At 40.2% G+C, this 14,015-nt stretch overlaps 1 protein-coding gene across 1 annotated transcript; it reads left to right on the forward strand.

Moving 5' to 3' along the window:
* Window positions 1–11,587: 11,587 nt before the first annotated feature.
* On the forward strand, window positions 11,588–13,344 carry LOC119740573 (gastrula zinc finger protein XlCGF26.1-like). The gene has a single exon (XM_038215919.1). It carries the CDS (start codon window positions 11,588–11,590, stop codon window positions 13,256–13,258), a length of 1,671 nt encoding a protein of 556 aa, XP_038071847.1. The 3' UTR covers window positions 13,259–13,344.
* Window positions 13,345–14,015: the final 671 nt, after the last annotated feature.

Below are 14,015 nucleotides of genomic sequence, written 5' to 3' on the forward strand. Positions count from 1 at the left end.
CCCAGCTGTACAGAAAAGAAACGAAGCAGATGACATTCTGGTCATGCACCTTGGGTTTTTGGTCGCTGGTAATGCCTGGAGCCCGTGACCCCAGGTTGACCTCATCTTATACCCCATGGGTTCTTGGGTATTCGTCATTCACTGTTTGACTTGCGGAACCCTTGTTGCCCCCTGTATCCGTGAAATGACAATCAAATGGAACCGTGGAAGTACCGTTGATGAAGATTGAACGAATCGTCTATGGAAAGCGAATCTAGTTCCTCCGAAAAGGTCAACTTAGGATTGTTATAACCAACATGTTTCACCAAGTGATGAACAGTTGGGAAACGATTTTTTTTTCATGTGAGCATTGGCCGCAAATACTGCTATGCTCTACCAGACTGATAACATTGCAATAACATTGTCCTCATCAAATTCCTTTTTGGAACACATTTCCTTTTGGATGTTATTAAAAAAAAAGAGATGTTCGATCTGAAAAGGTATAGCAAATACTACCGCAGACACAAAGAAATGGCTGAACTTTAAAATCACGGTATAAAACAATTTTTGGTTGAATATGTACCCGTGGTGAAAAAAGCGGGACCATCCACGAAAACCTTTACATAAAAACCTAAAGTTTGCATTCAGAAATCGAAGTGGAATCTCACAATCTCGGAATAGAAGCATCACTCCTCGATCCTGACCGTGATCTGGTTTGTGCCGTTTGATTTCCCCCCGCTTTACCCCCAGAGATTGTACGGAACAGCTGTGAGTAGCTAACATTCTTCGTGCCCTCGTCCTTCCCAAGGTAATCAGCAGTAAATTCAATTCCAACTCATTAAAAACAACATTTAGGCAGGAAACATCTCGGGGAGTTCATTGTCCTTCACCTCATTCCCCACCCCCCCCCCCCAAAAAATGACATTAAAGACGAATGTATATTTTAAAGTTCCGCATTTAATGAAGATGCGATTTCCTTCACGACGGTGTTTCTCCGTTAAAACTGCCATTCGTGAATCAGTATTATTACTGGGCCATATTTATGGATATAGGCCTAATTTTACCCACAAATTAACCAACACGTCATCAACTGATCAACTTACCTACGAACCAACCAACCAACAAACCAACAAACAAACCATCAATCACCCCTATACAGTAAAAGCCAAACATCCGACCAACCAACCAACAACCAAACACATCAAACAACCAACCAACGCACAAATAAACCAACCGTCAACAAACAAATAAACAAACAAACAAACAAACAAACACCCCTATCAACCAACGGACAAACAATCACTCACATACCAATCGTTCCATCGTGCATGATGGGAGCAGCAACGAAAACAAGCAAACAAAGCACCAACAAACAAGACCACAAACAAAGAATTACGAACTCCAGCCAAAATGTAACAATCAGCTTAAACAAAATCAACGATTGTTGCAAGTCATCACGTCAAATATCTCCGGAATGCTGACCATAATGTACCAACCATTCATCTCGCATACCAAGGCCATGGCAGTGGCCGCGCTTTTAATTCGCCTTGAACTTTTCATGATTCGTGGAAGGCTGCACTTGCAACAGGGATAAAAGCGATCAACCCACTCCAGTCATATCGACCCTAACAAGTCTGACAAATTACTTTAATCCCGTGGCTTAGGGAGTTGTCGTCAACAACCTAACGAGGAGGTCCATTTTGGTCTCACCGCACCCTTGGCTCCTCACTTTCCGGACGACTGAAGTAATTCACAGGGACTATAGCAGGCTTGGATTACTCTCAAATGCCGTGAACTTCGAGGTAAAATTGGGTCTAGATTCGTCCAAGACCAAACCCGGATATTTCGATGCGCTTTTGTGCTCCCATGACAGGCGCGGATCCAGGATTTCTTTAGACGGGGGGCACACCTTTAGAGCATTTGCTCTGAAGACTATTGCGAGCGCGAAGCCCTTACGGCGTGGGGTCCGGGGCCCGCTTAAGGGCCCCGGGAAATTTTGGATTATAGATGCTCTGTGGTGCATGCTGAGGCGATTCCTGGCCCCTTTCCCCCTGAATTAATTGAGCAAAAGTTGTTAAGCTTATAAGGATTTTAAAAAAAATATATACTCTTGTTTTTACAAATTTTAAGCTTCTGTGTACTTCAAAGTTGCAAACCATGTATTTTCGTCTGCATAATTTCAAGCACTGTATTAAAAAAAGGAATTGTATTGACTTAGAAAACTGTTGCAATGGGCGATGCGCTGGGGCATTTGCTCCAAGGACTAATGCGAACGCGGAGCAGTGTCTTACGGCGTGGGGCCCTTTCGGGGCCCACTGAAGGTCCCCGGGAAATTTTTGATTCTATAGATGCTCTGTGGAGCAATCTGAGGCGATTCCTGGTCCAATTTCAGCAAAATGTTGTGAAGATTATTAAAAAAAAATTCGTTATCGCTTCGGTTTGCGGTAACACCATGTGTTTTTAAAATATTTTTTGTTCATTAGTTTAAAATGTACTCATGTATTTCTTAATACAAGCCTAGTTAACTTTCTTCTGTTCTTCACTTGATAACCAAGTATTTTCGACTGCATAATCAGCTTCTTGCATTTTATTTTGGAAAAGGAATTAGATAGGCTAAGTTTGTAAACTGTTTTAAGGATGCGTAGGGCTAGGGAGATCTGCCCCGAGGACTACTAATGCGGAGCGCAAATGTCTTGCGGCGTGGGGTCCGGGCCCGCTTAAGGGCCCCGGGATTTTTTTTTTGATAATTAGATGCTCTGTGGTGCAATCTGAGGCGATTCCTGGCCCCTCTTTCCCTGAGTTATTTTAGCAAAATGTTTTAAGTTAGATAAGGATTATTTTCATTGGTTTAATACAAGCCGTTTAAGTTTCTTCTGTTTTTCACTTGATAACCATTTTCGTCTGCATAATTGTTTTCGTGCATTTTATTTTTGAAAGGGAATTGTATAGACTTAGTTTGTAAACTTTTGCAAGGATGCTTTCTAATGTTTTGTATCAAGTTTAAATTTTGATTTTATCAATAAGATAAGATTTTCTATGGAAATTTTCTACGGAAACGGACATGTTTTGGACTCCTTAAAAGCGCCGAAGAAATGCTGGCAAAGTGATCGTACGAAAACCGTACCCTTGACCAATAGTGTGGTACAAAGAGCAGCGTACGATGTGTATGTCGCGCTCATCGCGCTAAACACAGCACATCGGCTGTCACACGTGCGTGTTGTCGTAAGGGTACGTACGCTCATAATGAATCGCATTTCATAAACCGATATACTATGCGGGGTTACGTATGGAGTACGTACGGTGGCCGGGATTGCGGTTTATTTCGAAGCTTCTCGAGTTCCCTGTGTCATACGGCCAGTACACAATGTTTGCTGGCCGCTGATGTTTAATATCGGCACCGGTATTTTTGTTAGAAGGTTGCCCTCCTCCTTCCCTCCATTTCTCTCACCTCCCCCATCTTTTCCCCCTGTTTTATTCATTTTTTTTTGTGGACTTAATTTGACGGGGGGCACGTGCCCCCGCGGCCCACCCCTGGATCCGCGCCTGCATGATTTGAAATCATTATCCGGCTTTAAAGGATAAATGCTACTTCTGCGTACAGGCCAATATAGACATGTACAATACCAAGAGTTAGGCGTCAAACGTAATTCACTGCGCGATTTTTGTTCTCATAAGTCTTATAGGCCTAGTAATCTAGATTCATTCGATTTATTAAAAAAAACACCCTTGTTTCTGATTACGAAGAAAAACATTAAACTAAAACTACACGTGAACAATGGTTTCCAGTAAGCTGTACCACGCAAAGAATTCCTTCTTGAAATCTATCCTCTATCCCCGGCACCATTGAGACCAGTGCCCAAAACCTATCAATTTCGCTCGTACACCCCTCCCCCGCCCTGCAAACAGGACGCTGGGAAGGGCTGATGAATTCACGCTCTGATTGGATAGATTTTGCGTGACCTGTGACCTGCAAGTCATTACGACCACGACCCAGCATTGAGCAAGGTTTGAAACGGCCGTTAAGACTGATTCATTACTCTTTCATTCCAATTCATAAATGCTTTTGTTTTCGTTGAAAAGCGTTTTAATGTAGGAAATCTGTACAATGTATCGGTGTTGTAAATGTACGATTCCCGTCACTTGCTCAGGATCCGTTTCGAATTTACGAAGGGTCTATGATTGCTTTATGCGACGCTCAAAATGACATTGTGTCCACACAGTCCGCAATGAAAAAGAAATCACATCCGGTATGGAATGTGTGCATGCACTTCTATGGGAAGTTTTCGGATAGCATTTGCGCGCATTGTCTAACTGCGGTCTTGAACAGCTGCAGCTATGCTTTATACATAGGTCATAGGCCACTTCCTTCACAAGATTCTGTGAAGCCAATCAGCCCTTCCCAGTGCCCTGTTTGCAGGGCGGTGGGTACGAGCGAACCTCTCCAGGAACTTCCGCGAACCCACCTCAAGGTGGCGCTGTGCAACATGTTATCATAAAGTAACAGAAATTAGCGGAAATTACAAGTCATTCAATGGGCTTTGAAATGACATTATTTTCTTCAAATTCGTTACATCCATAAATCCCACTATTAAAACTACCTCTATAGATAGATGCACAATTCTCCAGCTAACACGATGGAAAAGAAATGCTAAAAAGCCCAACCTCGTTCCCATGGGTACGGTTTCGCTGCGACATCTTGTTTCCCATCATGCCGTGCGCGATCTTAACCCCTGGATTTGTGTAATTTAAAATGTGTCAAATAGTGGCACATTTAAATGTTCGATCAGGATTCGGGAAGCCCAGATTAAATGGTAAATAAATGGAGAAAAAAATAGTGTGTCACTTATTGACTTGAAACTGAATGACTTGCGATTTACTTGTGATTGTTTTATTTTTGTAAAGGGACGACATACATAGGTACGTACATTTAATATAAATCCTTTTAGCACCACGTCGAAATCTCATCATGCTCATGTTTGAAATTTTGCGAAAAACTTTAAGCACCGTGTCGCTCGTTAAATAATGTCTTATATTTTTCATGTCGACTTCCTTTTTATCTGTCCTGTCAAATTTGAAAGCATTTTAACTTAAAACATAGAAGTTATGACATAACATACTATTTTTGACAAAAATGGGCTACAAAAATTAGGAAAAAAATGTCGTCATAAGGTTAATTGTGCAATTTCGGCCAATGTGAACAACCAGATTCAGATTCAGCACTATCGAATTAGCAAAGTTGACCTTATTGCAAGTTGGCATCGGAAAGTTAAGACGAATCTCAACTTCTAGACCTAATACAGATTTTGGCCCATGGCCTATATTCCTCACGGCCAGGGGTTAGTGAAGGAACGCGCACACGCCCATGGAGTTGAGGCTGAGGCTGCTTTAAAAACTCTGATACTAAAGCATCCTGCTATGTTTTATGGATATGGTGAACACCATAGAAGCGCAGTTTAGTTTGGGTAAATTTCGCTAAATACAACAGTTTACCCAAACTAAATAGCGCCCTCCTAGTTGGTTCACAATATCTAGAAAATAAAATACTAATTTGTGACATGTCGCGAGGTATAACGTGAGTAACTGGCAGTATAACATTATTGTTCTTATTAGGGCACATGCGATGAAGTTTTCTTATAGGAACACATTTTGTGTAACTTTCTACTCCTCTTAAAATGAATAGAAAACTATTTTTGACATCCTTTTGTGGTTAATTTTATCAACAAGTTCATGGGATTCAATGTTCGCGATAACCTGCGCCGCCGCCGCGCGCGAGAGGGCGTTATCACAACGAACCGCTATCACCGTGACGGACCATTATTAATTCTTCTAATCAGACAGGGACACATCATGATTACTTATCCTAGTGCTATCGGTGATATAGGCCTTTCTTTTGTTTGTAAACGTACACTGGCGCCATTTTGTATGGGCTGCCGTAAGCGCATGAATTAAAGCCATGGTTGGCAACATATTTTTTTTCCAAAAAAGTCCTCATAACGCCATCAACACATAGTAAAAAGGCATATTAAGGAATTATTTTGTAGCTTTGTTGGACCTTCCATAGTTTTGCAGGCCGTGTTTGGCAAAAATGCAGTTTGCCAACCAAGCGCAGAAAGGTTTATACGGAACTTGCTGGGTTAGGTCCTACTTAATTTAACTGTCAAGTTAGGCGTTCGGTGTCACGTCGTCGGGCCAAGTCTTTATTTATTTGCATTGATTATATTTCACATAAGGTGAAGCAGGCTGCATATTTTCTATCTTTCAAAACATTTTAACAGATCTGATTAGTTGTAATTGATTTTTTTTTATGATTAATTAATTATTTTTGTATTTTCGCGCAATTAGTTTTCTTTGTTTTTCGAATGAATACAGTACAAGCTCTCAAAATGGAAAATTAATCAATTTCCTGGGATAGGACAAAACGTTATGTGGAGATGACCAAGTCTTCAGGAATCGGACGTTTGACTCTAACTCAATAAGTCCCTTACCAACCTCGTCCCCAGGGCTTACCTTATTTCCAACCTCATTCAAATAGTAAACAGGATGCGGTGTATCCAACGATCAACCGGCATCAGACGATTCAAGACAGTACCGTGGGCTTGATATCCTTAAAACGCCTGCTCCTCCCATTTAAAGACCCTTGTATAGAGTAACATAATTTAAAGTAACTGCAGAGTGGAAGTTTGTTTAAAGATTAATTGCTATTCATTTAAAAGGAAACACGAAGGACATAATATGATCTAGAATGTGAATTAATGTAACAAGTGAAGAAATACCGGCCTACCACAGTTGTAAATAAGTGTAAATTGTTTGTAAATAGAACAGATATACTGAAGGAAAAGCTTATTGTGTTTAGTGTGTTTCTTTCGTTGTTGAGGAAATAAATAGTTGTAGACTATTGGACACGAATTTAGGGAATAATCCTAACAAACTTACTTATAGGCCTACATTTAGTTTCGTTCTTTTTCTTGAACACGTTGAACATTGGGTGACTTTACAGTACACTTCTTACTCCCCAGCCCAAAACTAAATTATTTTATTTTATTTTTTTTTTAATTTATTCTTATTACTGGTATTCATGCCCTGTATAACTCAGTTTTCTTATTAAATACACGATGTACTACTACTAGTATTAGTACTGTATCATGGAGAAAACAATAGTAGTACACATACATCAAGCATGGGACGTTAATAAAAGAGTATTGGCAATTGATAATAATGGGTGTGGCTGTGTGAGCATTGTGATACTTAATTTGAAAGTTTGATAATGATAGTGCACAGGCTATGTACATGTGTACATGTACATGTGTATAAAATTCAACGTAAACAGACACCAAATAAAACCTCAGCTTTCCCGATCCAACGGTTTCCGACTTACATGATATTTAATAATCACACTGTTCGTTGCATCCCTATCATTTGTGTGAAAAGACAAGTTTGCAGTAACTCGGCAAATCTGAAATTTTACCCCGTAAACTGTAGCCCGTTTCGAAGTTTGTGATCCCCGTACCAGCTGGTACACTACATGGACAGACAAAAAAAATGTCATCCTAATGATTTCTTTTTTTACAAAAATGTTCGCAAAAGTTACTTTAAGGGTCTAAAATTCTTATCGGTGTGGAAAGAAAAATTTAACAAACTAACTCGAGAAAGATGCTGACCGATACTTCAGAGGGACGAACTGCGACAGCGGGCAGCCATGTTTGCTCATTATGGGATTTAATAGGTTAAGTGCGCATGCGCAAATACTAAATGAGCGGCTGAAACATACGTGCCGCCTACATTATACAATGGTCGCTCAGTCGACTGCAACGTAACATGAACGTGCCCGTGTACATACGAAAACATGGTATGCAGTGTTATTCACCCATACTGGACAATGGTATCGCCCTACAATGCATTGTTGGCGCGCTTTAGCTCAAACATGACGTAAACAATTGAAAAGAACGGCAGTGCGTGGTGTTATGTACGGAAGTGTATTTAGGACATGAACAAAAAAGAATTTCCGGCCCTCTGTATCGCCCGGGCGGATTACTATTTCGCCCAGGCGGATTACTATTTCGCCCGGGCGGATTACTAATTCGCCCGGGCGAATTACTATTTCGCCCGGGCGGATTACTATTTCGCCCGGACGGATTACTATTTTGCCCGGGCGGATAAGTATTTCGCCCGGGCGGATTACTATTTTCGCCCGGGCGGATTACTATTTCGCCCGGGCGGATTACATATTGAGCAGTTTTTGAGCTCAATACAGCTCAAATTAACCCAATTTTGGAATTTATATGAATCTGCTAGTATTTTAGGAACATTTTGGACCGCTTAGTATTTTAAAATACTTTTGTTGGGTAATCGGTCTGTTAATTTCACTTTTTTTTAAGTTGGGGGGATGATTAGACAATAGTATTATTCTCTGCAACTTTTCTTTATAACGGTTCATAAACTTGAATCCTGGACTGAGCATCCCGACAAAGAGTGGTACATATTACCGTGACGTCATTGTGACGTCATCAGGTATTACAATTATAGATTTTTACGTGATTTTCGTTCATTTATAAATCATGTACTAAAAGGAAAAAATCATGTTAAAGTTGGTATATACGTGCTTTTTCCAAAGTTCGGTTTTCTTTTCCGAACGAGATTGTATAGGAATATAATGCCCTTTAACCAATAAATGTGCTTGTTTGCTTTTTCAGGTATTTATACCAATTTTAAAAGTGTTTTTAAATGGCGCACTCCATTTCAGAAATTGTGCACACTGTCCAGAACGAATTAGGAGCGTCCCACTCTTAATTCCAAAGTTCAATGTAATTAATTGTTTACTTGTCGTGGGCCGATTTTTGATGTCGTGCGATGTCTCATTGGAAAGTTCATAACTAATGTAATGCTAGACAATTATCAATTCAATTTGAAAATAAAAATATTTTACAAGGTGCCACAACCCAGAAGTACCAACTTTAATGCTCTCTTATCTGATCGACTTTTGAAGGGAACTCGAAATTTTACGTTTGATTTTGCTATACACGAGCATTGCAATCAGGCACTCATTTCTGCGGATCAAATGCGAATAATTAATTTTATGTAAAAAAAACCACATGAAGCCTCTTCCTGAGCGTGACACGCGCGAGCCACCGCAGAAAATGGCTGCCGCCGGATTTGTCTATACATATTCGGGAAAAAAATGTATGTTGAAAAGAACGAGAAAAAAAATCAAATATTGCAGTGACTAATGTAGAAATTACACATAACTTCCTGTATCATTGAGCTCACCAATGCGCAAATTCAGAGGTTTATTATTTTAAAAATGCAAGTTTAAGACATCGTTTTCAAAAATGTTTATCATAATTTCCGGTCGGGCGATTTCCGGTCGGGTCGCTTAGAATTCTGTGGTTGTCTAAAAAAAAATCGATATTGACAATTTGCATTTTATCAAATGACTTTTTTTTTTTTTTTAATAAAAGACACATTTTAAACAATTTATTGAGGTGCTGCTAGATTATGACGTCATCACCCAAAATAACAAATGTACGCGGTATATTGCAACTGGGTTCAGAGTATTTTTCACCCTCTAACATTAAATCGCTTGCACTGATGACGTCACCCAATTTGTCCGCTTCTTCTGAAAAGGGTATATTGTCATACCAGGTTTCATCTTCGACCTATTTCAAGGATTGTGTCTATATTTGACGTTAAAATTGATGTCCCGGTGCCTACTCAGAAAAGAGAGGTCAAGCGACTTTGCCTTGAGAATGTGATATATTTATTAATGTCTATAGCCTTTCAGATAACAAGGCATTATGATTTTTTAAAATTAAATTCGTAACTTATAAATGAACGAAAGTCACGTTTATAAAGAACATCATTCGGCAATACCTGATGACGTCACAATAACGGCACGGTAATATATATACGGTAACATGACTCAGGATTGAGATTCAGTCCAATTTTCAAGTTCATAATATGAACCATTTTGGTTGCGGAGGAAAAGATTGTGCAAATCAGCCTCCAAAATTGATATTAACAGCCCGATCACGCAACAAACCTCTCTAACAATATTGAGCTCTCCAAAATGATCATTAAAAAACCAACAAAAAATCATATTTCGTCCCTAAATAGTAGCAAATGTTTTACTTATTACATCTCGGCGGGATCTTCATTACAGATCGAAAACACCTATAAACATTACGGGTAACTTAAGTTATTACATATTAGCATTAAAGTGGGTACTTTCGGGGTGTGGCATCGTGTACGATAGCTTTTCAAATTGAATTGATAATTGTCTAGCATTAAATTTGTTATGAGCTTCCCAATGAGACTTCGCACGACATCACATCGGCCCACGACAATTAAACAATTAAAATAATAATTGAACTTTTGAATTAAGAGTGAGATGCTCCTAATTTGTTCTGAACAGTGTGCACAATTTCTGAACTGGAGCGCGCCATTTAAAAAACACTTTTTTAAACGGTGTATAAAGCCTGAAAAAGCAAACAACCACATTTATTTGTTATAGGGCATTACATTCCTTTAAATTTCGTTCGGAAAAGAAAATCGAACTTTGGGAAAAGCACGTATATACCAACTTTAATATGATTTTTCCCCGTTTATACAGTTCATGATTTATAAATGAACAAAAATCACGTAAAACCTATTATTGTAATACCTGATGACGTCACGGTAATATGTACTACTCTTTGTCAGGATGTTCAATCCAAGTTTCAAGTTTATGATATTAACCGTTTTGAAGAAAAGTTGCGGAATATAAAATTGTATTGTCCAAATAATCCCCAAACTTGAAAAAGTGAGATTATCAGCCCAATTACCCAACAAAAGTAAAAAAAAAATATTAAGCGCCCCAAAATGTTCCTAAAATACCAGCAAATTCATATTAATTCCAAATTGGGTTAATTGAGCTGTTTTAAGCTCGAAAACAGCTCAAAATGTAATCCGCCCGGGCGAAATAGTAATCCGCCCGGGCGAAATAGTAATCGGCCAGGGCGAAATAGTAATCCGCCCGGGCGAAATAGAGTGCGTCAATTTTTGTTTGCCATGTCCTAAATACGCTTCCGTAGTTATGTTCTACTTGCCCATGAAAGGACACACACGGGCGAGAAACTATGTGTTTGTGTGACCTTGGCAAAGCCTTTTTAACAGAATGTGGTGGTAAAAAACATGACATGATTCACAGTAGTGAGAAACCATTCGCTATGTATTCTGTGGTAAAGGCTTTCCCCCGGAGAGGTAAACTACATGCACATGAAATGATGCCAATGATGCCAGAGAAACCATTCGTTTGTGTAACCTGTGGTAAAGCCTTTACTTGGCAATATAATCTACGAGTACATGAAACGACTGACACTGGTGAGAAACCATTCGTTTGTAAGACCTGTGGTAAAGCGTTTTATTTGCCCGGCGAAGTGAAGTACATCGACATGAAAAGATACACACCAATGTGAAACCCTTTGTTTGTGCAACCTGTGGTAAAGAATTTATGCTGCAAAGTGGTCTTCGCCAACTCGAGAGGGGTCACACTGGTGAGAAACCTTTCGTTTGTGTGACCTTCGGTAAAGCCTTTACTTGGCAAAGTGCTCTGCGATCACATCACAAGGTACACATGGATGAGAAACCATTCGTTTGCAGGATCTGTGGCAAAGCCTTTACCCGGCTACGTGAAGTACACCAACACGAACGGATACACACTAATGAGAAACCCTTTGTTTGTGCAATCTGTGGTAAAGCTTTTACTGGGAAAAATGATCTTCAACAACATGAGGGGGTTCACACTGGTGAGAAACCATTCGTTTGTGTGACCTGCGGTAAAGCTTTTGCTCAGAAAAATAATCTACAAGCACATGAGACGGTTCACACTTGTGAAACACCATTCGTTTGTGTGACCTGCGGTAAAGCTTTTACTGGGAAAAATGATCTTCAAGCACATGAGAGGGTTCACACTGGTGAGAAACCATTCGTTTGTGTGACCTGCGGTAAAGCTTTTACTCAGCATACTAGTCTACTGACACACAGGAAGGTTCACACTGGTGAGAAACCATTCGTTTGTGTGACCTGCGGTAAAGCTTTTACTGGGAAGAATGATCTACAAACGCATGATTGGGTTCACACTGGTGAGAAACCATTCGTTTGTGGAATCTGCGGTAAAGCTTTTACTCAGCGTGCTAGTCTACAGACACATGAGAAGGTTCACACTGGTGAAAAACGATTCGTTTGTGTGACCTGCGGTAAAGCTTTTACTTGGAAAAATAATCTACAAGCACATGAGAGGGTTCACACTGGTGAGAAACCATTCGTTTGTGTGACCTGCGGTAAAGCTTTTACTCAGCATGCTAGTCTACAGACACACACGAAGGTTCACACTGGTGAGAAACCATTCGTTTGTGTGACCTGCGGTAAAGCTTTTACTTGGAAAACTAATCTAAAAGCACATGAGAGGGTTCACACTGGTGAGAAACCATTCGTTTGTGGGACCTGCGGTAAAGCTTTTACTCAGAATGCTAGTCTACAGACACACAAGAAGGTTCACACTGGTGAGAAACCATTCGTTTGTGTGGCCTGCGGTAAAGCTTTTACTTGGAAGAGTGATCTACAAACACATGAGAGGGTTCACACTGTTGAGAAACCATTCGTTTGTGTGACCTGCGGTAAAGCTTCCAGTCAGCAGGGTAGCCTACACACACACAAGAAGGTTCACACTGGTGAGAAACCATTCGTTTGTGTGACCTGCGGTAAAGCTTTTACTTGGAAAAATAATCTACAAGCACATGAGAGGGTTCACACTGGTGAGAAACCATTCGTTTGTGGGACCTGTGGTAAAGCTTTTACTCAGCATGCTAGTCTACAGACACACAGGAAGGTTCACACTGGTGAGAAACCATTCGTTTGTGTGACCTGCGGTAAAGCTTTTACTTGCAAAAATAATCTACAAGCACATGAGAGGGTTCACACTGGTGAGAAACCATTCGTTTGTGGGACCTGTGGTAAAGCTTTTACTCAGCATGCTGGTCTACAGACACACAGGAAGGTTCACACTGGTGAGAAACCATTCGTTTGTGTGACCTGCGGTAAAGCTTTCAGTCAGCAGGGTAGCCTACACACACACAAGAGGGTTCACACTGGTGAGAAACCATTCGTTTGTGTGACCTGCGGTAAAGCTTTCAGTCAGCAGAGTAGTCTACACACACACAAGAAGGTTCACACTGGTGAGAAACCATTTGTTTGTGAGACTAGCGGTAAAGTTTTTGCCACAACCAAGTCATGTGAACATCCGTAGACACGTCTCCATGAACCATGCATTATTTGAAGAAAAAATTGCAGGGATGCCTCGATCGGTTTCAATAATTATTTCAGCTTGGGTTTATGGCTAGAAAATTGTCTGCGCATTGTCTATATTTGTAATGAATGTGTGCATTCATGATTTAACCGTGCCACTTATGATTATGCATAGCGCCCTCTATTGTCTGGAGCACATAACAGTTAACAGTTAAAAAAAAAAACCTGTTCTAAAACAAACAAAAAGTGGACAGTTGGAAGTTTAGTTAAAATGTCGAGTATTAAGAACTTGTTTTAAAGTTGTACTCTGTACCAGCTTTAGTTCATCTCCTTTATCAAGTGGATAAGTGTTTGGCTTAAAAAAAAGGGGAGATGTAATGAATGTGTGCATTTATGATTTAACCGTGCCACTTATAATTATGCATAGCGCCCTCTATTGTCTAGAGCACATAACCATGTGAGTTTGTAGTCCATGTAGGCAGCCATCTTGTTTAGACTCAATACACTATTCTTAGCTAGCTGAAACATCTCAAGTGTGCTTTTTATTTAATCCGTTTTATCCGATCATTACAATATTAACCCCTCAAAGACGGGGAGCGGTTATGGCCGCAGCTGCTAATCCTCACTGCAATGCAGTTGCCAGCTGTGGTATGCCGCGGCACACAGCTAGTGGGTAGTTCTACAGCTGCTGCTTTTGTGCAGTCCCACTATACTACCACACAAAGGCTGTGCTTGCTCCATGTATGGAGGCATGCCCT

This window comes from Patiria miniata, unplaced genomic scaffold (genome assembly GCF_015706575.1).
Source record: "Patiria miniata isolate m_02_andy unplaced genomic scaffold, ASM1570657v1 HiC_scaffold_5, whole genome shotgun sequence".
NCBI lineage: Eukaryota > Metazoa > Echinodermata > Asteroidea > Valvatida > Asterinidae > Patiria > Patiria miniata.

What these genes read in the sequence shown, in the direction of transcription:
- LOC119740573 (XM_038215919.1), top strand. Translation starts at nt 11,588, where the DNA reads ATGGATGAGAAACCATTCGTTTGCAGGATCTGTGGCAAAGCCTTTACC.